This window comes from Xyrauchen texanus, chromosome 37, assembly GCF_025860055.1.
Source record: "Xyrauchen texanus isolate HMW12.3.18 chromosome 37, RBS_HiC_50CHRs, whole genome shotgun sequence".
Taxonomy (NCBI): domain Eukaryota; kingdom Metazoa; phylum Chordata; class Actinopteri; order Cypriniformes; family Catostomidae; genus Xyrauchen; species Xyrauchen texanus.
The window spans coordinates 31,456,140-31,482,563 of NC_068312.1; the positions used below are offsets into that span (position 1 = coordinate 31,456,140).

At 38.2% G+C, this 26,424-nt stretch overlaps 1 protein-coding gene across 4 annotated transcripts in view; it reads left to right on the forward strand.

Moving 5' to 3' along the window:
- The window catches only part of LOC127630797 (plasma membrane calcium-transporting ATPase 3-like), a 43,871-nt gene that overhangs the window by 5,298 nt on the left and 12,149 nt on the right, over window positions 1-26,424 (forward strand). For all 4 annotated transcript variants that reach the window (XM_052108584.1, XM_052108585.1, XM_052108586.1 and 1 more), the window contains exons 3-20: window positions 3,286-3,483; window positions 3,990-4,247; window positions 5,318-5,443; window positions 11,263-11,391; window positions 12,300-12,338; window positions 13,729-13,893; window positions 14,642-14,856; window positions 17,273-17,515; window positions 18,025-18,266; window positions 18,441-18,675; window positions 19,061-19,240; window positions 19,479-19,566; window positions 19,869-19,975; window positions 20,840-21,031; window positions 21,125-21,338; window positions 23,493-23,704; window positions 24,993-25,100; window positions 25,303-25,485. In XM_052108584.1, coding sequence (XP_051964544.1) covers window positions 3,286-3,483; window positions 3,990-4,247; window positions 5,318-5,443; window positions 11,263-11,391; window positions 12,300-12,338; window positions 13,729-13,893; window positions 14,642-14,856; window positions 17,273-17,515; window positions 18,025-18,266; window positions 18,441-18,675; window positions 19,061-19,240; window positions 19,479-19,566; window positions 19,869-19,975; window positions 20,840-21,031; window positions 21,125-21,338; window positions 23,493-23,704; window positions 24,993-25,100; window positions 25,303-25,485 — 3,134 coding nt within the window. The remainder of the gene's footprint in view (window positions 1-3,285; window positions 3,484-3,989; window positions 4,248-5,317; window positions 5,444-11,262; window positions 11,392-12,299; window positions 12,339-13,728; window positions 13,894-14,641; window positions 14,857-17,272; window positions 17,516-18,024; window positions 18,267-18,440; window positions 18,676-19,060; window positions 19,241-19,478; window positions 19,567-19,868; window positions 19,976-20,839; window positions 21,032-21,124; window positions 21,339-23,492; window positions 23,705-24,992; window positions 25,101-25,302; window positions 25,486-26,424) is intronic.

A 26,424-nucleotide genomic window follows, 5' to 3' on the forward strand; every position in this document is an offset into this window, starting at 1 on the left:
TCCACAGAATTTTTGCTTAAAATCAACTCAGAAAATATAAATAAGTATGCTAATAGACATCCTGGATTTCTTTAAACCTTTTAAATCAGGAGAGATTTCTTGATATTTTTCTTTAAAGTTCAGAATAGAACAGAATAGAATAGAATACTGCATAGTGTGCAATACAGCCTACTATTTTTTTTCAAAGAGTATGTGAAACAGTTGCCATTATTATAGCATACATTGACGTCACATGACATTCATGTTGTATTTTTGGTATTGAAAATGGTTATTTTGACTTTTTAATTTGATTTGAGTTCAAATGTCTGAATTTTAAGTAATCTGATCAATTAATGAGTCAAGAAAAGAGCTGTTAAAAGTTTTGACCATAATTACGGTTTATCACACTGGATACACTGGATATGAGAGGATGGGAGGTCAAGTCAAGCGCATTACAGTGTGGGATTCAGTAGCCTATAGTGCATTGTTTTGTTATACTGACCATTTTTGCAAATGCACATATTAAATATTGTAGAAATAGTAAGAGTAGTCAGCATTGGGAGGGTTACTTTTGAAATGTATTCCACTAAAGATAACAAAATACATGCTGTAAAATGTAATTTGTAACGTATTCCGTTAGATTACTCAAGGTCAGTAACATAAATACTTAGGATTACTTCTTCAGCACTGGTAGATTTTTTTCACTTGTTTTGACTATAAGAACTCTGCCAGTACAGTAAGACAATCATGTTAAAAATACAATAAATATATTATGCAGTGTTGTTTCTAAAGATCTTGTTTTAAGGATTTGTAGATATTTTTACAGGAAAACAATACAAAAATTATTATCAAGAATATGATTTTTGCCCTAATGTCAAAGGTCTTACTAGAAAAAAAATTATGATCCAACGTGAATTTTCTTGATAAAAAAATATGATCGTGCCTGGTAACATGTAATATGGCTAGAAATAGCACATAGTGTAATAGCGTAAATCTGACAATTTACACAAGGTTTATTTCTATTTCTTCTGCTCCAAACTTACTTCAAACTTAATTTTCTGTCTGCTCGTATGAATGTAACACATCATAAGATATTTTCTCTGCTGTTCAAATACACTTTGGATCGCATCATTTATATGTATAAATGTTTTCCATCTGAAAGGACAAAATAATAAATGAAACAAATGAAAATAAATGCAAAGTAATGTCTTCTGTAATCAAAATACTTTTTGAATGTGACTGTATTCTAAATACCAGTGATTTAAATTGTAACTGTAGTGCAGTACAGTTACTTATATTTTGTATTTTAAATTCGAAAATCCCATTACATGTATTTAGTTACACCCCAACCCTGAGAGTAATATGTAATTATGCTATTCACAATGGGGCTAAAGGCACTCCTTAAGGAAATGTAGCTTTTTCGTGGTCGCAAATGTTTTTTTTATATTGATGGAGCAACATCATTTGTTTGAAAAGAAATAATAACGGAAGGTTGTTTCGATTAAAATTCTTTTTTTTTAAAAAAAAGGTGTTGTAGGAGCCTTTTATCCCTCACTTGGGTTAAAAGGCCCCTGGGGGATTTAAAGTGATATCGTGTAGATACCGGGGTAATAGTTATTGGGCACAATTTGACAACTAATGCAAATCATTTTGAGACACCAAGATGCTTTTTTGAGTAATAAATTAAGATGATGCTTACTCAAAATAACTACTTAAGAAAAAAAGTGAGCCATTTCCTGTTAATTTCAAACACATTTGGCATTTTCTTACATCTTTAATATTCTATAAACAAACTAATATGTATTATGATTGGTTGACTCAATGTGAGCCCACTTTGAACATTTTTATAACAAATGTATACGCCCCACTTTAAAAAACAATGTGTTTAATAGTGGAATTTAGCCCCTGCAACATTTTACCCCAAATACTATCCTTTCACTTATTGGACATTTATTGAAAAATATTAGATTTAATGACCTTCAACAAAACATAAGTTATAAAGAAATGTTAATTTCAGGCATTTTCATTAGTTACATAAATTTGCAACATTTAAAAAAAAATATAAAAAATTAGATCAGATTGCCTCAAAAGCAACGTATAGACTCCATATGCAAAGATCTCATGGATCAGGAAAATTGTCCAGTGTATAGTGTCAAACAGTTGTTTAGGAAAGTACTGTGTTAGATATTGCTGCTGTGTTTATTAGTGCCGATTAGTGTTTTGGGAGAAAATAAAATCAATGGAGCTTTTTACCTCACAGAGCCTTCAGCCCCGTCGTACCCTACTGCCCTTAAAAGCATTTGTGTGGACAATCCAACATTCTTCAAATCCATTTTTCTCAGTTTCAGTGTTAGTGCAGTTACTGCATTTTGGCTTTGTTGGGCAGTATCCCTAAAGCTCTTACTCATTTTCCATAAGTGGTATTTAATTGTTAACAATGACAACCTTCTTTTAGAGGTCTGCAACCTGACACATGCCCGACAGGACCCGACAAACCGCTGGGTTTCGAATTGGGTTTGGGTAAATTTTTAAGTATGACTTTGGGTTTGAGTTTGGGTTTGTATTTAAGGAACAAAGAGAGGCCTACCAAACTTCCATGCACACTTTTACTCACAGACAACACAAGCCGAGATGGGAGCTGTTAACCCCAAAAGTGTTTTTGCACTTATCTGGTCTGTTTTTGTTTTCTATTTCTTTCCTATGTAAACACTTGCTGGATGGAGATATTTGGCAGTTGTACCACGTCTTGCTGTTTCTTCAGCATCTCGTGGAAGGCCGGCACATTTTTTAGACACGGTGTCAATTTAAAAAGTTTTACAATGATAAAAAATGCATCTCGAGACACTTCTCGATTTGCGTTCTGTTTCATTGTTTGCACTTCATCTAGCTTGTTTTAAGCGCAGCTGTCTCAAATATTCTTAATTCTGAAGAAGTTCAGGGTGCAAAGAGGACTTTGTGTGACTTTTATACTGTTACACATGAATCCAGATTATTCTTCACCAAGAAAAGTTGTAAGCCAATGATTTTCCTCTCCAGCTCTAGTGTGCTGAGGGGCTGCCATACCTTGTTAAACTGTGTATGTTTACTGTTAGAATACTGTTACGGATGTTGCCTACAATGCTTTCTTAAAATACAGCATATTGCAAAAAAACTTGCTTAAAGATGAAATGATAAAAAGAGTGAGCTATTTCCGGTCCGGTTCGGGCTTAAAATCTAACGTACCGGTCGGGTCACACAGTCTCAGTTAAGGGTCGAGATCTGGCTTAATTTTAAAGCCCGTACCTCTACCTTTTGTCCCTCCCAAAGGACTGTCCGACAACCCTGCAGACCTGGAGAAACGTCGGCAGGTGTTTGGACAGAACTTCATTCCTCCCAAGAAGCCAAAGACCTTCCTTCAGCTTGTGTGGGAGGCTCTACAGGATGTTACCCTCATAATCCTGGAAATAGCAGCCATTATTTCCCTTGGACTGTCCTTTTACCAGCCACCAGGAGGGGACATTGAAGGTGACACCATCTCCAAATTCCATAATATAGTTGATCTTACAAAGTATTTGCACACTATTGAAGTCACACTTTAATTATGTAAATGTCATTATATTAGATTCAAAATATGAATCCAAGTGGCATCTGCAAACAAATGCTGCTAGACTTTTTCTCAGAACTAACTTTTGAACACCAAACTTTTTCTGGTGAAATGTTATTCTGGCATTTTACTTTGTGACTTCATTTGATATATTGCTATCTATGGCAATGATATTCATACACATGTAACTATAGTTTTTTGGGGCCACTCTTCTTCATATACATGCCGTTATTAAAAATAAATCAGCAAGAATTCAACAATAACATGGTATAGGTGCCAATATGGTTGTTTGTATAGCTAAGAAAGGAATAAAATGCAAGAATGGCCAGTGAGATGGATAGATAGATAAAAGAATATAAAGGATCACAAGAGATACTTCAACTCAGTGCCTCCCACACATATTTTACCTCTCTCTTTCTCTCTGCAGCATGTGGTAATGTGAGTGCAGGTGCAGAGGACGAGGGAGAGGCGGAGGCGGGTTGGATCGAGGGTGCAGCTATCCTGCTCTCGGTCATCTGCGTGGTGCTTGTGACTGCGTTTAATGACTGGAGTAAAGAAAAGCAGTTCCGTGGCTTGCAGAGCCGTATCGAGCAGGAGCAGCGCTTCGCTGTGGTGCGGAACGGCACAGTTATCCAAATCCCCGTGGCTGAGATGGTGGTGGGGGATGTTGCCCAGGTCAAATATGGTCAGTAGAGTTCAAAATTGACTCCTCAACCCCCGTTTTTAAAGCATGCTTTAAAGCTGAAGTGTGTATTTATTTGATGTTAGAATACATTATCTGGACTAAAATACTTGGTGTAGAGGGAACCTGATTGAATTGGGTAACTTAAATGAATCTACTTTATTTCTTTATGTACTAGCTAGTGACAGTGAATATTAGCATGCTCCATGCTCTTTTCAATCTCAGCATAACAAAACATTAAACAATAACAAGGATCCCCATTTATCTTCATCATGCACAAAAACACACACAATAACACTTAATTTTAGCATTTACAGAACAGTAAAGCATGATGGGAAATAGAAATCCTTTGCCCAGTTTCAGTTAACCAAACAAAAATATTTTCATGTTGTCCAAAAACAAATGGATTGATGTAAAATGTATTTTGTTGAAAAAGCTTTGCTAAATTATGTTTACTTGGTTAAATGCATTTTTTTATTAATGTGAACAAGGGAGAATATATATATATATATATAATTTTATAACAAAGGATTCTGATAAACAAATTAATATATTTATAAATGTTTATAAATGTAGGTAGTGTAGCACAGCAGTTTAAGATCTACGCCAGTAACCAAAAGGTTAATTTGATAAAGGGTATTTCATAAATCATAACTGTGTCTTTGAGCAAGACACTTCATGGGGAATTAATGCATTTATTTGTATTCAGTTAAATGTTTTTAAATTAAAATACTCTATCCCAGTTTAAAATGCAGAGACAATTATAAGTCATTGGTTAAGTTGCTTTGGATAAAAGTATAAATTACTGCTTACTTAAATTCTAATATAATTGAAGGCACAATTTATATTATTAAATTATTAAAATACTTATTTAAATATACATATAATTTTTTTTATTTAATTACTGACTATACATTTTTAACTTTATTAAATTATATACACTTAAATCTTAGTTTATAAGAATTAAAAAAATGCCTTGAAAGGTTTTACTTAATATTGCAGGTTAGAGGAAGTAGCACTCAAAGGCTGGCATGATGTAATTGACCTATTGCTGTCACTCTGGGGTCTCCTAGGCGACCTCCTGCCTGCGGATGGTGTTCTTATCCAAGGGAACGACCTGAAGATCGATGAGAGCTCCCTCACCGGAGAGTCTGATCACGTAGGCAAATCCGCCGACAAGGATCCCATGCTGCTGTCAGGTAAGGAGTAAAGGTTTTATAAGTGAACATGCATACTTGCGAGGGCTTGTGTGTAGTAAGTTTGCCATATGTGTGTGAATATTTGAGTGTGCTATTGAATCTGATTTACCATCTGTTTTAGAATTAAGATGATTAGAAATCCAAACAAATCTAGTAGCCTAGTGGTTACAAATTGTTGTTAAAAATAAAGTTGTGAGCCAAAAGGCTGCAGGTTTGAACCTGCAAGGTACTATGCTGTCCTTTTAAAGGAATAGTTCACTCAAAAATGAAAATTCTCTCATCATTTACTCACCCTCATACCATCCCAGATGTGTGTGACTTTCTTTCTTTAGCAGAACACAAATAAAGATTTGTATAAGAATTTCTCAGCTCTTTTGGTCCATACAATGCAAGTGAATGGGTGCCATAATGTTGACACTCCAAAAATCACACAAGTCAGCATAAAGGTAATCAATATGACTCCAGTGGTTAAATATATGTCTCCAGAAGTGATTTTATAGGTGTGGGTAAGAAACAGATCAATATTCAAATTTTTTTTATGATAAATTCTCCTCCCTGCTCAGTCAGACTGCACTTTAACTCAGTGTTTCCAAACCTTTCCAAACACTTTTTACAACTAAATAAATGACTGTCTGTGAAGTTTCAGCTCAAAATAACCCACAGATAATTTATTATACCATGTTATAAATGCCTTTTTTTGGGTGGAATCGAAAACACACTGATTTTGTGTGTCGGCTGCTACTCCCCGCCTCCTTTCCGGAAGAGGGCTGTGTCTTTACAGCTCGTGTTTGGATACTACAGCAACAACAAATCAGAACCAATATGACTGACACCATAAATACCGGAGTTCAGCCATATATGTATGAATATATATTTAAGTAATATCACATGAGCAAGAGTGCTATATGGCCCTACATCAGCACTGCTGTAATTACCTACGGCACTTGGCCTGCAGCCGAATCGAGTGTGATATTGCTTATACAGGTGAAACTCAAAAAATTAGAATATCGTGCAAAACTTCATTAATTTCAGTAATTCAACTTAAAAGGTGAAACTAATATATTATATAGACTCATTACAAGCAAAGTAAGATAGTTCAAGCCTTTATTTGATATAATTTTGATGATTATGGCTTACAGCTTATGAAAACCCCAAATTCAGAATCTCAGAAAATTAGAATATTGTGAAAAGGTTCAGTATTGTAGGCTCAAAGTGTCACACTCTAATCAGCTAAACACCTGCAAAGGGTTCCTGAACCTTTAAATGGTCTCTCAGTCTGGTTCAGTTGAATTCACAATCATGGGGAAGACTGCTGACCTGACAGTTGTGCAGAAAACCATCATTGACACCCTCCACAAGGAGGGAAAGCCTCAAAAGGTAATTTCAAAAGAAGTTGGATGTTCTCAAAGTGCTGTATCAAAGCACATTAATAGAAAGTTAAGTGGAAGGGAAAAGTGTGGAAGAAAAAGGTGCACAAGCAGCAGGGATGACCGTAGCCTGGAGAGGATTGTCAGGAAAAGGCCATTCAAATGTGTGGGGAGCTTCACAAGGAGTGGACTGAGGCTGGAGTTACTGCATCAAGAGCCACCACACACAGACGGGTCCTGGACATGGGCTTCAAATGTCAAACGTCTTACCTGGGCTAAAGAAAAAAGAACTGGTCTGTTGCTCAGTGGTCCAAAGTCCTCTTTTCTGATGAGAGCAAATTTTGCATCTCATTTGGAAACCAAGGTCCCAGAGTCTGGAGGAAGAATGGAGAGGCACACTATCCAAGATGCTTGAAGTCCAGTGTGAAGTTTCCACAGTCTGTGTTGGTTTGGGGAGCCATGTCATCGGCTGGTGTTGGTCCACTGTGCTTTATTAAGTCCAGAGTCAACGCAGCCGTCTACCGGGACATTTTAGAGCACTTCATGCTTCCTTCAGCAGACAAGCTTTATGGAGATGCTGACTTCATTTTCCAGCAGGACTTGGCACCTGCCCACACTGCCAAAAGTACCAAAACCTGGTTCAATGACCATGGTATTACTGTGCTTGATTGGCCAGCAAACTCGCCTGACCTGAACCCCATAGAGAATCTATGGGGCATTGCCAAGAGAAAGATGAGAGGCATGAGACCAAACAATGCAGAAGAGCTGAAGGCCGCTATTGAAGCATCTTGGTCTTCCATAACACCTCAGCAGTGCCACAGGCTGATAGCATCCATGCCACGCCGCATTGAGGCAGTAATTAATGCAAAAGGGGCCCAAACCAATTACTGAGTACATATGCATGATTGTACTTTTCAGAGGGCCGACATTTCTGTATTTAAAATCCTTTTTTTATTGATTTCATGTAATATTCTAATTTTCTGAGATTCTGAATTTGGGGTTTTCATAAGCTGTAAGCCATAATCATCAAAATTATATCAAATAAAGGCTTGAAATATCTTACTTTGCTTGTAATTAGTCTATATAATATATTAGTTTCACCTTTTAAGTTGAATTACTGAAATTAATGAACTTTTGCACAATATTCAAATTTTTCGAGTTTCACCTGTATACAACAGTTCAATGAACAAGTACATTTTCAAAAATAAGGAAAAACTGAGTAAGGTCATAAAAACGCATTTGTGCATGGAACTACATTCTTACGCTACGGATCAGAATCTGCCGTTTCTGGTTCAAAACAAATGATGTGTCCAAACCTCCGTTAGTAATTCAAAAAGTTCACTTCAGAAATAGTATCATGGCTTGTGCTGTTTCTAACAAGTTGTTGGATAAACAAGAATAGATTGATGGGTGTGTGCGTGTCTATGTGTCTTTGTGTGTGTGTGTGTGTTAGAGAGAGAGAGAGAGAGAGAGAGAGAGAGAGAGTGATAGAGAGAGACGGAGCATGTGTGATTACCTGTTGCCACTCCCAAGCAGATATGCTGTCAGCTTTCTGAAGGTCAGCTTTCTCAGCGGAAAAATAGCATCCAAGCCGGGGTATTTCTCCCTATTTTGTGGTAGCCGCGCAAAAGTCGATCACTATAGAAACAGCGATGTCCTCTGCCATTTTTAAACAGTGTGTATCCAGTGTGGAAACTTGGTAAGCGCCTCGAGTTCTGTAATCAAACAGTCCTTTGTGTCTCTCAGCTGCAATGAGTCTTAATCCTGAAATTGTTAAATTTAAAGCCGTTTAAAACAATGTCCTAGCTTAAGCAATGTAGTGGTAATACGAGCGATCACAGAGCGCAGTTCTATGTTAACAATGACTAACGGATTCACTTTACATCACCAACTGGCTCATATTACGCACAAAAATTATCTTATGCCACCACCTCACTTTTACAGCCAACAACAGAACACTTTTATGATAATTATGAAGCTGAGACATTATTCTTCTCACTGTATCTGCTCCAGTGTGGAAAAAATGGCGGACTGTGTGTAGATCACTCAGGGAAGGATCTATGATAATAGGGTGGAGTCCGTCACCAGTCGTGGGTGAGGCCTGCTCTAACATGAAGTCACTTTAGAGCAGAAACGAAAACCGTTAATTTTGACACACTGTTTTTGATTAATAGAAATATAAGAAAGAGGAGTGGGTGGACTTTTAACATTGTAGGATGGTTGTGTACACACACTGCCGACTCACATTTATGTACAAACACCATGTAAAAGTGAATTTTTTATAATAGGTCCCCTTTAAGGTTGACATTGTTTCAGTTGGTCTTAATGTATGTTATTTACTGTTTGGGGGATGGGCACGTCTCAAAGTATTCTGCCAATAAAGATCTTGGTCTAAATCTCATTGACTTGCTTTAATGAGAGAATTTCCCTGAAGTCTGATAAACAGGTTAATCAGATTCCTGCCTCCTCTCTGCTTCCTGGAGAAGCGGTCAGATTAGGCACTCCAGAGACCTGCACTTTGACTTTCTAATGATCGCAGCTCACCAGAGCAGCACCTGTTACTCTGTTTTGCCACAGCACAGTCAAATGTGAAACAAAAATCTAGGGATATATTGTATGCTTTGACATTTGATGTGAAATATTATTTACATGCAAAACATGATTAGGACAGTCTTTCCATTTTTAAATTGGCATTTAACAGAGATTATAAAACGGTTAGTTCCAATCCTTGATTCTGATTGGTCAATAGCTGTGCTTTATTCACGATAAAACACAGCTATGACCGCTTCACCCAAGAACTTATTATTGCTTTATGTTTTAACTTTTTTGAATGTTCAATTCATTCTCATTAATTTATCTGGATGAATTTCAGAAATTGTGGTGAATTTTTTCTACATTAAGGTGGATTAAGATTAGTACTGCAACTTGCAACTGATTCATCTGTTGATTATTTCTTTAATTAATTGATTAATTAGATAAAATAATAATTTCGCATGTTATTTTAAAAGCATGTTATTCCACATTTTGCCCAATGTGACATGTAGAACAACACAAGCACTCCTGGACGCATGAGGTTGCCATCTTTACCTTCTTTAAAACATTGGATATAATGCATCACCGTCAGTTTAATTCACAGGGCCTGGGACATAATTTTTATGGGTGCAGAAAAATCTCCTTTTAAAGCGTATCTGAACTCTGGAGATGAAGATGGCTAACTGCCATTGATCCATCTTGTTTTCTTGTTTAATTAACAAGATTTGTCTATGGTTAATCAGCATCTGCAATTAATCATGAAGGGGTACATATTTTCTCAAGTCATTATGGGAGAGACACTTCCACTCAAAATGTAGATTTGGAAGCTTCTGTTGTGAAGGAGGACATGCATTGATTTAGAGAACAAAGCAGCAATCTGGCTCTGTTTAATTGGATTACTTGTTAAAAGGAAAGGCCAGTGAAGGAGAGACTTTAGCTTTAATTTTGATCCTTGATTCAGGCTAGGGGTTACAGTGAGCACAACAATCAGTCATTCATGCTTGTGCTTACACTTTATTTCATGGACCTATTTGTGAGTGACTCAATAGACCTTAATCACAGTAGCACCATATTTTTATTGTTGACATGTTACAGTCTCTTCAATGGCTATGCCCTGTAAAGCAATCATAAAGCTCTTAGATAACACCTAAATTTCCACAACTAAGTTTTTTGTCTACTGAAATTTCTTGGAAAGATATTTTTTATGTTTCGTTAGTGAAACGGTCCAAAAACAGTTTAAACAACTGTACAACCCATTGAAGAAACTCTAAGTCTATATCTCTCACAGCCTCAGCTACGGTTGTCATTCCCATCAAAAATGAAAGATGGTGCTGCTCTGAATAAAATTTAAACTGACCGACCAGTGATGCAATAACAGTAAGCCTATGCCTTCAATCATTTACTTTAATATACCAGGTTAATTCCTACACTGTAAAAAGTTTTAGTAGGGACAATAACAATAATCGGGTGTTCCCAGAATTCCCTGTGTGACCCAGTTCATCTCATTATATTTTATGAGAATAGTTATGTTTCTTCTTATTTTTAATATCAGTTATGTACAATGGGGTGTTCTGTGTTTTATTTGATGTAGTTTAGTTAATGATAATGTTTTTAACAGGTTGACTTCGACCACATCCAAATGAATTCAATTTCAATTGAAAATTACATTTCCAAATGTCATCGTTTTCCAAATTATGTGGTAATGAGAGCGTTTTCTAAATGCTTAGTTTACAGTGTAATAAAACACTGTTCTAGTGTGGATGAGAGAAGTAAATATTGCAAAATCAATGTGTTTTCAAGCGAAAATGTATTAGTTTGGACATGGTCTTAAAAGGAAGAGCAACAGAGGCGTTGTTGAATGTGAAGAGTAAAAGTAAAATGGTTACGTTTTGAGTTTTCTTTCTGTTCACTGATTGGCAGGTACTCATGTAATGGAGGGGTCAGGAAAAATGGTGGTGATCGCCGTCGGTGTCAACTCCCAAACTGGAATCATCTTCACCCTTCTGGGGGCCGGAGAGATCGAGGAAGAGAAGAAAGACACCAAGAAAGGTTTGTGTCTGACAGTTCTCTTAGAATATTTGAAAAAGGATTGAAAACTAAACACAAATTTACATTTACATCATAAAATGGTCTGGGACTGAGTGAAATTGTGACCGACCTTTTCAGTGGCCTAGGTCCTGGAAGTATTTTTCTTATTAATTTTCTCCATAGGGATTTTCGTCTTCAAACCAAGAGTTCTAAACCACAAACCAAACCAATCAGCTCATTACTACCTTTAATTTGAAGCAAAATTATAGGAAATCATTTGAAAACTGGAAGAAAATACAAATTATTTGTACATTAATAATTTTATGAGAGAATTAACTGCTTCTACTATGAAGTATTTTTGTTTCCATGGTAAAAGCGACTTCTCTGAATGGTGGAACTCTGCTGAAATCACACTGAATTGTGGCTTCTACAGAAGCATTCTTTACGTTATATATTAAATATATCGCTTATAGCTCATGGTTTGTCTGTCTTGAAATGTTATTGTTAAAACTGTTCTATTCCATTTCGATACAGGGAATACTCAGACACATTGCTCACTCATTTGAGTTGATTTTTTCATTGTTTTTGTTCAAAATATAGATTTTATTTTATGTCTTTGTTTTTACATATCACGTTCGTTTTTGTCCTGTCCACTGTTTTCCAACAATTCTATTAGAGATCAATAGTAATTCATCCACGCAGTTGCCCAGTGTTGAAGCCAAAGAACACAACATCATAAATGGTAGGTGACATTAACAATAGAGAGAACCCTCAACAGACAAATCATAGTTTTAAATATCCATATCATAAATATTATCCCTCCATATTTTATTTTTCCTTTCTCATAGAATGCATTGTTCTCTCATGTCAATGTCAATTACCAATAAATTATATTTGTTGTCATTGACAGACTTTATTAACTTTTACAGGTAAACAAGATGGCACCTTGGAGAACAATCAAAATAAAGGTGACTTTCAAGACTAGTGCAATGACTTGATTAGAATGTAGTTATAATTACAAAGTATAATAATGAAATGCCTTACTCTTTGACAGTCTCATTAATTAATAAGTATAATAATTAATCTAAATCAAGGGTCTTCAACAGGGGGTCCACAACCGTTAGGGGGTCCAAGGTGTGTTACTGCAGGGGATCCGTAAATTATTGTTTGATCCACCGTTGGCACTTGTAATAATCACTTACACACGGGCGATAGCTAGAGATAAGTGTGTGTATTTTAATCCATCAACATGTTCCTCGCACCAGCATGCCAAAACGTCCCCTTTTTAATCCTTGAAACTGATTGGAACGCTAAGCACTATTAAAGTGTGATGAAATTTAGCTAGTCAGCAGAAGCGCGCAGTGCGGACAAACCATTCATGCTCCCATGCTCATCACAAGCCACTGAAAGTGCGACACACATCAGGTTCAGCAGCGCTGCAGTAGAGGGTCGCATTGGTCACAATGTTTGATTGAGCAGATGACAGCCTATAGTTGCTTTTATTATTAGTTGCGTTTTGCTTTCAGAACAATAGCCTACTTGCCTGGTGTAAATAAATAATTACCCCTGAGATTATCAAGCTGGCATACACGGTCCTTAATGTCCCACACACAAGGTGACTCGCAAAACAACATAATTAAAGGTGCACTCAGTCATTGTTTTCCTCAATGCAAAGTTTTCATCCTAATGAAATGTAATATTAAAATATATTTATAAAATTAATAACTCACATGTGATGAAGACTCCATATAAGTAACCTTATAAAATGTTTTATTCTGCATGGACAGGGTCTGTCTGTCTGTCTGTTTATTTGTCTGTCTGATTGTGTCTATCTGTCTGTCTTTATCTTTTTATTAAGGAGGGGGCTTGGAACCGTGATTAACAAGGAAAATGAAAAATGTCACTTCATGTCAGAAATGTTGCAGACACCCTGTAGCTTTGCAATTTAAACATCATAAAGTATGTACATACAATAATATGGTAGCCTATCATACACGTTTTTATAGACATAAAATGCAACACTCAGTTTAATACAATATGTAACGGGTCCAAGGCCTCGTCTCTCGCCCCACCAAGGGGTCCTTGGTCCGAAACTTGTTGAAGACCCCTGATCTAAATAATGAGATAATTTAGCTAAATTAAAAAATCTTGGTTGACATTGCTTCCTAATTTGTTTAATTTGTTGCATTGGAAATGGAAAGTTAAGTCAAGCACCCTTGTGTAGTATGCCTGATTGTATAGCGCACATCTTGACAAATTTAGTAGATCATTTGGGTATTCCATCCATGCTATACTAAACCTTCACAACATTTACCCATAATTCTGCTTACCTGATCACTTTGTCTCCGCCCACCATAGCCAAGAAACAGGATGAGGCTGTTGCCATGGAGATGCAGCCTCTGAAGAGTGCGGAAGGAGGAGAAGTGGAGGAGAAGGAAAAGAAGAAAACCAGTGTGCCCAAGAAGGAGAAGTCAGTTCTTCAGGGCAAACTCACCAACCTGGCAGTGCAAATTGGGAAAGCAGGTGGGAAAATCCTTAAACTTGCATCGAAGGAGGGACATTTAAGTTAAGAAATCCCTTAGTAATAATTGTACGGAAAATGTCACTGTAAAGGGATTACTGGAAAGGAGGAGGCGAGAACCGGCTTGACAATATAAATGATATTTTAATGTAAAACTGAAACCAAAAGACACAAACACACACATAGGCCGGGCAGCTGCCCATAAATGCTCTCTCTCTGTCGCACCACCGTCCGCAGTCGGCCTTTATCCCTCTTGGAGGCTTGATTAGCCTGATAAGCGGCGGGTTGTGTAAAATTACGACCCGGCTCCACCCTCTTACAGTCACAAAGGGTTTTCTTAACTAAAGTGGTTTCTTGCAGCTGGCTACTTAGCCATATCTAGGGACCTAGAATATTATACAGACTTTGAATGGGCTTTTTTAAATTGGAGCAGAGTAACATGCTAAAACCCTCTCAGAATACCTTAGAAACGGCATAACAAATCCAGGGCAACCACCCAAAACACACCCTAGCCTTGTGGCGACATTGCTTATTATGTTCCTTTTTTATGTTCCTCAAATTACTAAATGTAAATGTGACCAAGCACCAATTTTTTTTAATGTATAATCTATAAATCAAATGCACAGTTCTTAATTTGATAGCTCATTCATAGCTTTCAGTTGCTAATTCAATGTTATGTGTGAAGTTATTATGTGAAGTGACTATTTAATCAGTTTTTGATCTGTGCGTGTTTTCATGTCCCCAACAAAGGTCTGGTGATGTCTGCCGTCACTGTGATTATACTGATGCTATACTTTGTGATTGAGACATTCGTCATTCAAGGGCGGGAGTGGCTGACGGAATGTACACCTATATATGTGCAGTACTTTATGAAGTTCTTCATCATCGGAGTCACAGTTCTGGTGGTAGCTGTGCCGGAGGGTTTGCCTCTGGCTGTCACCATATCTCTGGCCTACTCTGTAAAGGTACATTAAAAGAAGTGTTGGTCTTTTCTGTAAAGCTGTTTTAATATGTTACCAATGAAGCTCTGGGCTGTTCTGTTCAGTTAGCAATTAATAGCTTGGAAAAGATTTTATCACTTACAGATTTTGTAAAAGTTTACGGCTACCTACATTACCAAAGGTTTGGACATGCTCGATTGAATTGTGTCATATTATCTTAAAAAAAAAACAAAAACATTTGAATGCTTAAGTGCTAATGGTAAATGGTAACAATTTAAAATAAAGTTAAATTTTTCCAGCATTTATTAATCTTATTAAATAGTTTTGTTCTTCTTTCCTTTTTCTTCCAATTTGGAATGCTCAATACTCAATGTGCTTTTAAGTCCTTGTGGTCACGTAGTGATTCGACCTCAATCCAGGTGGTGAAGGATGAATCCCAGCTGCCTCCGTATCTGAGTCCGTCAACCTGCGCATCTTATCACATGGCTTGTTGAGCGCGTAGACACCACAAGGAGGTTACCCATTTGACTCTACTCTCACAAGCAACCGGGCCAATTTGATTGCTTAGGAGACCAGGCCGGGGTCACTCGGCATGCCCTAGGATTCGAACTAGTGAACTCCAGGGGTGGTAGCCAGTGTCTTTTACCACTATGCTACCCAGGCCCCCATGTTAGTTCATAGTGCACTAACATCTAGGTTACGGATGCAACCTCCGTTCCCTGATGGAGGGAACGAGACGTTGTGTCGAGGAAGTGACACTAGGGGTCTCTCTTGAGCGCCGAATATACCTCTGATCTATGAAAAAAAGGCCAATGAGAAGTTGACAGACAGAATTTGCATGTCCCACCCCTGGACATATGGGTATAAAGGTGGGGAAATGCGTCTGTTTCATTCAGGATATTTATGAGGAGCCGGAAATGGTCCGGCCACAACAGTGGCTCGGCTCAGCGACGTGGCCGGGAGGACACAACGTCTCGTTCCCTCCATCAGGGAACGGAGGTTACATCCGTAACCTAGACGTTCCCCGTCTGTCGCTCACTTTGACGTTGTGTCGAAGAAGCGACACTAGGGGTCCAATTTAAATCACACCATGCGCTGAGCCGTGTATGTGTATTGCTGATACAGGAGCGGGCAGGTACTTGACGTGCCAAAACGACCAGCTGTATCAGACTGCACGTACCCTTCCCCAATGCCCCATAAAGTCGTCGGAAACCCTTATAGTTACCCTAGACAGGGGAACAAGGCGACCCTTGCCAACATGGGAACAGGCCAGGCCTCTTTTCTCTCTATGTTTCTTGCATAGAGCAAAACGGCTGGGGCCCTTCACGCATCGTGGGAAGGGGGTCTTACCCAGTTTCCTATTCTTTCAGGGGGAAAAGACCCTGCGGAGACCATACACGCCCAGAGAGGGGGAGGTAAAAGTGGCGAAATACACCACATGGGCTTTTAGATCACATGTGGGAAGTGGCGTGGTGGTAGATCCCACCTCTTCGGAGGGAGAGGAGTTGCTACAGACACGGCGACCGGGGGGCAGCGGGAACTGCCCAAGGGAGACGTGGGTTCACTCATAAGGAGACCGTACCACAGAAAATACACACAGGTGGAACGGCCACGTAGGAGCCCTAACCTGCGGAGCATGTATTCCAGTACAGGGTAGATTTGAGTACCCGCAGTGGATTGGGTCGGTGAATTTCTCCACCGAATTGCCTCTAGCCGCAGGGGGATGCCCTCGGCGAGCAGACGGGGCTTGGCCCGTGGCGGCAGGGTTGCGGCGGGGCAGGATGTGTGAGATGGCCTCCGTCTGCTTTTTCACTGCAGAGAACTGCTGGGCGAAGTCCTCGACGGTGTCGCCGAAGAGGCCGAACTGGGAGACAGGGGCGTCGAGGAAATGTGTCTTGTCCGTCTTGTCGGCGCTCAAGAGAGACCCCTAGTGTCACTTCTTCGACGCAACGTCGAAGTGAGCGACAGATGGGGAACTAATGTTAACTAATGCAACTTTTATTTAAATTATTAGTATATGTTATAATTAACATTAACTAAGATTAATAAATGCTGTAAAATTATTGTTCATTGTTAGTTCATGTTAACTAATGTTGTTAACTAAAGTTAGCAAATGGAACCTTATTGTAAAGTGTTACCAAATTAATTCTGTGCACAAATATAAATTTAACTTATATATAAATTTTTTATTTAATATAATGCCAAAAAAGCACACAGTTAACATGGAGAAATAATTAAATACATTTAAAGTGTATAAGTCGAGAGAATGCTTAGTGTGTGCAGAACTGTAATCTATGGAAAGGGTGGCTACTTTGAAGAAGCTAAAATATAAGATGTAAATAGTATAATTTAAAAATCGAATTTAGCTCATTTAACAGATTTTCACCTCTCTGATTCTTTTTTCCTGTCTTTCACTTTTTCTGTTAATGCTTTTCTCCAGAAAATGATGAAGGACAATAACCTAGTGCGTCATTTAGATGCCTGTGAAACTATGGGCAATGCCACAGCTATCTGCTCAGATAAGACAGGCACCCTCACCACTAACCGGATGACGGTGGTGCAGATTTTCGTGGAGGACCAGCACTTCCAGGACGTCCCAACACCAGACCAGATTAACCGCAAGACACTGGAGCTCATCAGCACTGCTATTGCTGTTAACTGCGCCTACACCTCCAAGATCATTGTGAGAGGCTTTTACTAAAGCAGTGAACCAGTGCTGCAGTTATTTTACCACAGTTAAGGGCACAATGCATACATGTGTTGAACATTCAAATACAAGTCAGTTGATGAGTGATCCCATTTATGTAGAATTAGCTATTTTACAACTACATTGAAAAATGGCCCATCCAGTCTAATATTGGAGCTGGAATTATTGGTTTTATAAGAGTTTAGAAAGGCAGCAAAAGTCTTTTTTTTTCTTTTTGTGCATGTGAAATCTGTTTAATGTTTGTAGTCTGAGAAAAAAACTTTCAACCATCCACAAAGTGGACAGTCAGTCACCAAGACTGATTTGAAAAACAAAATGGAATTGGGTGTAGTGTGAACAAAACCTAAAGCAACGTGCATGCCCAATCAAAGATCAGAAGTATTCTACTGAATTCATACAAACTACTGACAGGCCTCGTAGAGCTTAGTAGTTAAAATGTATTTATTTTTTTCATCAGCTTCCTCTCTGTTCACTTTGTCCCTCAGGCTGCAGATAAGGAAGGCGGGCTGCCCAAACAGGTGGGTAATAAGACAGAGTGTTCGCTTCTTGGTCTGGTGCTGGACCTTAAGCAGGACTACCAGGCTGTGAGAGAGCAGATCCCTGAAGAGAAGCTCTATAAAGTCTACACCTTTAATTCTGTCAGAAAATCCATGAGCACAGTCATTCAGCTGCCTGACGGAAGCTTCCGCTTATACAGCAAAGGTGCCTCTGAGATCCTGCTCAAAAAGTAAGTTTGGTTGTCTTTGGAAAAGAACATCTTTGACATTTTTATAATAACTCGATTTCTATTCCACTGGAAAGAAGTCAGTTTGACTGTAGATATCTTCTAATCGTCATCTGTGAAAATTATGAAAAGTCTAGTCTTTGTCAAAAGAATGAAATATTTATCCTTTCATCCCAGATGCTCGTTTATCCTGGCCCGTGATGGTGAGTCTCGTGCATTCAAGCCACGGGACAGGGATGAGATGGTGAAAAATGTGATTGAGCCGATGGCATGTGATGGCCTCCGTACGATCTGTATTGCCTATCGGGAGCTTCCAGCTGACCCCATGCCAGACTGGGAAAACGAGACAGACATTGTCTCCAACCTTATCTGCATCAGCGTGGTTGGCATCGAAGACCCTGTGCGACCTGAGGTGTATAGATCGGTTTATTGCCTTGGACATGTGTGTCTTTTCTTTTACAGTAGCTATCCTTTAATGCATAGTACTCAGACTACATCAGTTGGCTGGAACCCTGGTACTCTTAGTTCTCTGCAACTTTTATTTTAAAAGGTTTTTGTGAAAGATTTTAGCATTCTGCTGTTAAGCCAAAAGAAGCAAAGTCTGCAGATGATCAGCTTTCGACTCATAAGACATCAGAAGGCTTATAGTGTGAGATATAATTCATTGCTATGCAGCAAGGTTCCAGTGAGGGCTTCATTATAAGATGTGTCTTACAATGTTGTATGTGATGGACTTTTCATGATATTGATGCTTGTTTTAGAATTTTAATTACATAACCCAGTTGAATTCCAAACAGGTCCCAGATGCCATCAAGAAGTGTCAGCAAGCAGGCATCACTGTGCGCATGGTGACGGGTGACAACATCAACACTGCACGTGCCATTGCTGCCAAGTGTGGCATCATCCATCCTGGCGATGACTTCCTGTGTATGGAGGGCAAGGACTTCAACATTCGAATCAGAAATGAGAAAGGAGAGGTACACTTCCAGGTTTTATAATTGTGTGTAGATGTGTGACTTTGCAAGCTTTACCTTATGTATTAATTAAAAACTACTAAATGAGGACCACGCTTGGAATACAAAACTGCCAAATCTACACTGTATTTGTTTCAAATGTGTCACCAAGCTTGAAAAGCTATGTTGTTTGATGTATAGACAGACAAGGTCCATCAACATTTTTTGAAACTCAGTTGGTCATTTTCAACTTTTTTTGCAGGTTGAGCAGGAGCGCATTGACAAAATTTGGCCTAAACTCAGAGTTCTGGCTCGATCTTCCCCTACAGACAAACACACCCTAGTCAAAGGTGAGTCTGTAATTACAAGATTGCATTCATAGCCCATTTCTCCATTATGGTTCTAATGGAATGCTCTCATAATCAGATATAGCAGAAAACTGGCAAGAAGATTGGTTGCTTTTATGTTGACCTGTGCAGATATACTCAAACTTGTCCTATTTTACATTTTTACAAAGTTGATTCAGTTTTGTCAGCGGTTTGGCCAGCTATTACTGATTTTACTTTTAAAATATTTTGGCCAATCATTGAGGTTTTATGTAATGAAACCATCTCCTTCAAATTTTTCTTGTGTTTGTGTATTGTGTTCTCAGGTATCATAGACAGCACCGTTTTGGAGCAAAGACAGGTGGTTGCAGTCACAGGTGACGGCACAAACGATGGACCTGCCCTGAAAAAAGCTGATGTGGGCTTTGCCATGGTGAGAAAATCCATCAACTAAAATGTGAAAGATATTGATGGTGCACCCCCAACTCATGCTTAATCTGAGACTTATATTGTACTTTAATGTTGTTTTCACACTATAGGTTTGTTGAGAGCCCCGGTTCGATAGATCATAAAGTTTGGTTTGGTTGATTAGTGTGAAAGCCATCTTTCAAACTTGGGTGTGCACCAAAATACCACATTGAAATCCATTTGAAAAGTGTGATCAGGAATTTAGATCCAATTGGTTGATGTGAAAGCAATCCAGATAAGAACTGCTTGAATTGATTATGTACAGGTGGTTCTTCAATTTGGGATACTTTTAGTCCCATTGCTTGTTTTTATTGAAGGAATATTCCATGTTCAAAACAAGGCAAGCTCAATTGATAGCATTTGACAAAATGTATTTAGACATTTTAAAAGAGCAAAAAATTGGGACAGTGAGGCAATGGATGTGAAGGGGGGAAATACAAAAACATGAAAATACTCACTGTTTCAAAAGTATAGCCACAAGATGTAAACAATATGCACTTTTTTTGTGTGTGTGATTAAATCGCTAAATAACCATTTCTATGTAAAGTTAAGCCAAATGTACAACTTTGTTGCCATGGTGACGTAATGTTGTAAAACCCAAAGCCATACAATGACTGTGAAAATTATGATTGAAACCATTTTCTAATTTTTTAAAGACAAGGATGGGTTGAAATTATTTTTTGTGGTAATCAGCATTATGCCACAAATGCAGTCGACTGAGCTTAACTTGTACTGAACCCGGAACATTCTTCAACCCTTGAATGGATTTAAGGGGCAAATTGTCCATTGTTCTCAGACCACAGAGTGATCAATTTCTCTGTTTACATAGGGAATTGCTGGTACAGACGTGGCCAAAGAGGCGTCTGACATAATTTTGACAGATGATAACTTCTCCAGCATAGTGAAGGCCGTGATGTGGGGGCGAAACGTGTATGATAGCATTTCCAAGTTCCTTCAGTTTCAGCTCACTGTGAATGTAGTGGCTGTCATAGTAGCTTTCACTGGTGCCTGCATCACGCAGGTATATGCATACACATACATACACTTGAACACACATATGTGCAAAAATATGACATAACATTTAATCTATTTTTTGGTCTATGTATTTGTGTAGGATTCACCCCTCAAGGCTGTGCAGATGTTGTGGGTCAATCTTATCATGGACACTTTCGCTTCACTGGCTCTTGCCACGGAGCCGCCCACTGAAGCCCTGCTCCTGAGGAAACCCTACGGTCGAAACAACCCCCTCATTTCCAGAACCATGATGAAGAACATCCTCGGACATGCAGTCTACCAGCTCATTATCATCTTCACTCTGCTCTTTGTGGGTATGTTACTCTGAGCATTGGTAATGTCAGAGGATTTGGTAGGAGGGAGGAAATACAGCAAGCTCTTATCTCTTTCGAAGGGATGGAATTAGTAAGAAAGATGTGTGATTCATGCCATTAGAAAAAAAACTGTTTCACAATGAATAAGACACCCTGTGCCTTTAGGCATCAAACATTATGTTGCAGCTAACTAATAATACCAATTGACATTTTAAGAACACATCCACGCACAAAATCCAGAACTTGAAACGACACTTAAGGCTCAAGCAAGCCTAATTTTAACTGCAGCATGACTGTTTTGTGAAATGAACGTCTCCTGAACAGACATAATTACAGAAAATAATTTTTTATATGAATCTACAAAGGAGGTCTATAATACTATCTAGCAAAATCTATCTAATAATATTTGCGATTTAAATGTCGCTTGCTTTACATTTTGTTTCATCAGGGTACACAGTTATGCTGCGTTCCATTCAAGTTATATGAGGGATATTCCTACTTGATATCTCCGACCATAAATGCATTCCATTCCCTGATATTCGGAAGATGACGTTTAAGGAAACAAAACTGCAATGCTCCCGTTAGCTTACCAGGGGTTTGAATCTCATTAGAGATGTCTCCTAGCAACCCAACTGATAAACAATGCTGCAACGCTAGCATTTGTGCTTCAGGTGTACGATTATCAAAAGAGATTATAAAGTTTTATACACCTGTTTCTGCAGGCGTATGTTAAACAAGCTTTAATACAATGTAATGTGGAAACTAACACATTTATCGATATTAAAGAATAAAGTGAAATGTTATCACTTCCTTTGTATATCTCCCTCAGTGTCGACATGTTTGTGTGACATCATGCACCTGCATCTCGGAGAAATCAGAGTTGGGAATTTCTGCACAAGCCTAAAAGTTGTACTTCTGACTTCAAGATGCATTCCATTGCACTTTTCCTAGTAGTAAATTGGAAAATCCGATTTTCCGGGTTGAATGGAACGCAGCACTACTTTTCAAAACTTGATCCGACATTGAATGCTCAAGCAAGCCTAATTTACACTTGGACAATCCTGATGTTTTTATAACAATACAAAAAAGCACTTACCAATTTACTTGAAGTGAAAATCAGCCCCCCTTTCCTGTTTAATAAATTAAGCAATCACACGGTCATGCAGGATATCTCAGGTTTGTAAATCCATAAGGATCTCTTTCTCAAAGGCAATCCCAGCAGTGATGATAGCCGACTCGTCAGACAGCTTGATCTTACGTTTTTGCTCTTGAAATACATACATCACTTAAAGTGTGATTGCTTCAGTCAAGGCCAGCTAGAAGGCCTTGACAGGGACATCTCCTAAAGATCACATCCACCAAGAACAAATAAGTCAATCTGATTGGCTGATGAATCTGACAATCTGACTTTAGTTGCTCATTCACTTGCACTGTTGAGGGATTCTGTGGAAATTCTTTGGAAAAAATGAAGGCATGAAGGGGTGGAGCTCAGACTTGCGCTATGCTTCGAACATGTGATTTGTGAAACAGTTGTCACACTTTGCTTGTAAGCATCAAGGAATAAATTGTGACTGTAGCCAATAAACTTTTAATTTTTCTCAATTTGTTTGAAGATTAATTAAGAGTAGAAAGTGATTAAAATACATAGGTGATTGAGAATGAAAGGATGAAAAATATTTATGTATTTGGCAATTTACACCAGCAGAGAAGGCTTTACTGGCCCTGAGAATTTGCCACTGCCTATTTATTCTTAAACTTTTTTGACTTAAAGAGATAAGATTACTCTCTCTAAAATAAATACAGCACTAGAAATGATTCACAACATTGTTTTCAGATAGCTTCATTAAAAAAGGTTAAAAAATGTAATTTATTAATTGTTGAATATATTGAGCAAATTAGAGCATTCCTGGAAATTAAATGTTCTTCCACCATGGTCCATAAAATTAAAATGTATTAAATATTGTGAAATAAATGAAATATTTAATAAAATAATTTCTATAGGTGGCATTTTAAACATTTGATTTATTTTTGATTATTAATATTGTAAGATCTAAAATCTAGACAGTAAGGAGAGAATGGTAGAATCCAGGAGAAATGTGAACTGTGTGTCTTGGAATGTTCACATAATTTTTCCTGCTCTGTCCATTTCATCAGGTGAGAAGATCTTTGACATAGATAGTGGGCGTAACGCTCCACTTCACTCTCCTCCCTCTGAGCATTACACCATCATCTTCAACATCTTCGTCCTCATGCAGCTCTTTAACGAGATCAACGCCCGTAAAATCCACGGAGAGAGGAACGTGTTCGATGGGATCTTCTCAAATCCCATCTTCTGTTCAATCGTGCTAGGGACCTTTGCAATACAGGTGCAAACACATACAATTGTCCAGATATTCAAGTCTGGATTCTCCAAATACATGAATGCTTTGGAATTTCATTATATGTATATTAATATTTATGTGTTTCTATAAATGGTTAAAACAAGCATGTAAAATTAAGACTGCAAACTCTTTAAATCCACACTATACATCTTTTGCTTTTGCTCAGCTACTGTAACACCAACAAGCCCAAATGTAGGATTAAACTGTAGTTTTAAGGCATCGGTATACTTCCTACGAAATCGAAGAACGAATGGGTGAGACGTCATTTAGAACTAAATCAGGCCAAAAAGAATGTGTTTTTGCATTAGTTTCGGTGATTCGTAACAGCTCACTGGGGTGAACTTTTAGGAAAAGTTATATTCAACAGCAAAACACCTTACTGCCATTGGTCCGCCATTGTTAGGTGTGACCTGGAGTTCCACTTACCTTGAGGCCAATGGCTAATTTTGTTTGTTGTTCAGTGAGTCAAAATCAGTCAACATGAACACATTGATGTGCAGTGTTATTAGCGAGCTGCTACAAATCTACCTACATCTGTACGATCGTTCACTTAGAGACATTTTCCAAGACCAAGTCATGTGATTTTTAGTTTTTAGTCTACTAAAGGAATCAAATCTTCTCAAATACTCTCAAGTGCCCATTCACTCATGTGCCATCTGCAGCAAAAGCCATTCACACATCTGTCTAAAGTAAGATATGTCTCTGTCATCATTATTTTATTTTTGCTCTGCACATTAACACTTTTATACACTCATCTTTGCAATGGAATCAGTGTCGTAATAAATTACAATAACAGAGTGTAACCGGTGCATATTATGGCCACGTGTAGCATCTTAGTTAGTGCATTAGCGTCATGACTTCATAATTGAAACAAGACAAATGAACAATTTTCTTCTGCATATACTGTATATTACTTTAAATTATCATTGAGTGGTTAAAACAGCTTCCTTTTCTCATGTGAATGAGGCAAGTCATTGTTAACACATTTTTTAAGTTTTACATGTATTGTCCTCATACTTAAATGTACTTTTAAATGCCTTCCACATTGGTGTGCCGTATTTCTGAATGTTCGGAAACAGTATACCATTGCTCGGCTGTTTAGAACTTGTTTTACCCCTGAACGAAAAACGAAGAAGAACATCTATGGTAGTATATCAAGGCCTTTACAGTCTGCTTTCAAAAATTGCTTTTATGCACAGTATGCTTTACACAATGAGGAAAGTGAATGTGCACCAGGCTCCACCCCTAACTTTGTGTATGTGTTGGTTTGTAGATTGTCATCATACAGTTTGGTGGGAAACCTTTCAGCTGTTCCCCCTTAAATGTAGAGCAGTGGCTTTGGTGCCTGTTTGTGGGATTGGGAGAGCTGCTCTGGGGACAGGTAAGTGTTGTCTTTCAATCTACCTCTCTGCCAATTGTTTTTTCAATGGCTGAAGACGATATCTAGAGGGCATGTTGGCAGATGGCTGACGTAATTCTGATAAATGCTGATACCATTTCACTGTATTATTTCCAAGACTTCAAAAAATGTCAGCTTTCTCTGCAGTGTTTTCTTAATTGTATTATTTTCTCTTTTTTTGTAGGTGATAGCATCAGTGCCAGCAAATCAGTTGAAGTGTCTGAAGGAAGCGGGCCATGGGCCGGCTCCAGATGAGATGATGGACGAAGATCTCGCTGAAGATGAGGAGGAGATTGATTGTGCCGAGAGAGAACTGAGACGAGGACAGATCCTGTGGTTCAGGGGACTCAACCGAATCCAGACTCAGGTGACGTTCAGTCTCTCTGTCAATTTCTTTCGGTTTTAACCTTTCTTTTTATTGGTTTCTGACAGGGACAGCTGTTCCTGCATAGACACATATTGCCTTAAAATATACCATATGCCTTCTGTGCCACATGCTCCAGCCTGTGCACTAAGAGTTTACTTTCTTCATAACTCAAACATATTTTTTTCTTTCTTCACCAGCCTTTATAAATTGACAAATTATTAATATTTATTGCATTTTCAATGTTCTTTGTAACTTCTCTCTCACCCTCACTTCATCCTTTATTCTATGTGCTGCTCGATCACTCTTCTGTTTGATTTCTTCTACTTGCATCTCCATGTACAGTATTATGTCACAATTTGGTAACTATTATTGCCCTTTGTGAATTATTAAATATTATCACTCTTTGCATAAGAGACCAATGCTTGTAAAGTGAGGTCTCACACTTTTAAGGCACGAAACATACTCTATGCAAGTATGAGAACGCAAACGCCTCTAGCTACGCAAGTTAATGTGCCTGAAATGTGTCAGAGCGCAATTAATAACGCAATGCAAGTATGCGTCTCGTTTTCAGTGTTTTGCAAGTTTAGTTCATGCGTTGTTGCTTTCCGGAACTGGATCAGAGCGCTATAAATAATGCAATGCAAGTAGGCATCATTGTCAGTGTCAAACTTGTTTTGTGTCATTGCCTTCCGAAATGTGTCAAAGCACAGTTAATAACACAACACAAGTACCATTGCATTCTTAGTGTCATGCAAGCTTGATTTTGTGCATTTTTCATAATTCTTTACACAGTGCAATTTGCAACACAATCATGCACTGCAGTAGACTTAAGGCTGATTTATACTTCTGCTTTGAACCTAACGTTTTGGTTTGTATTTATAGTTCTACATTGATGTGTCTGAGTACATAGCCAAACTGCTGACTATATGTTTCATAAAT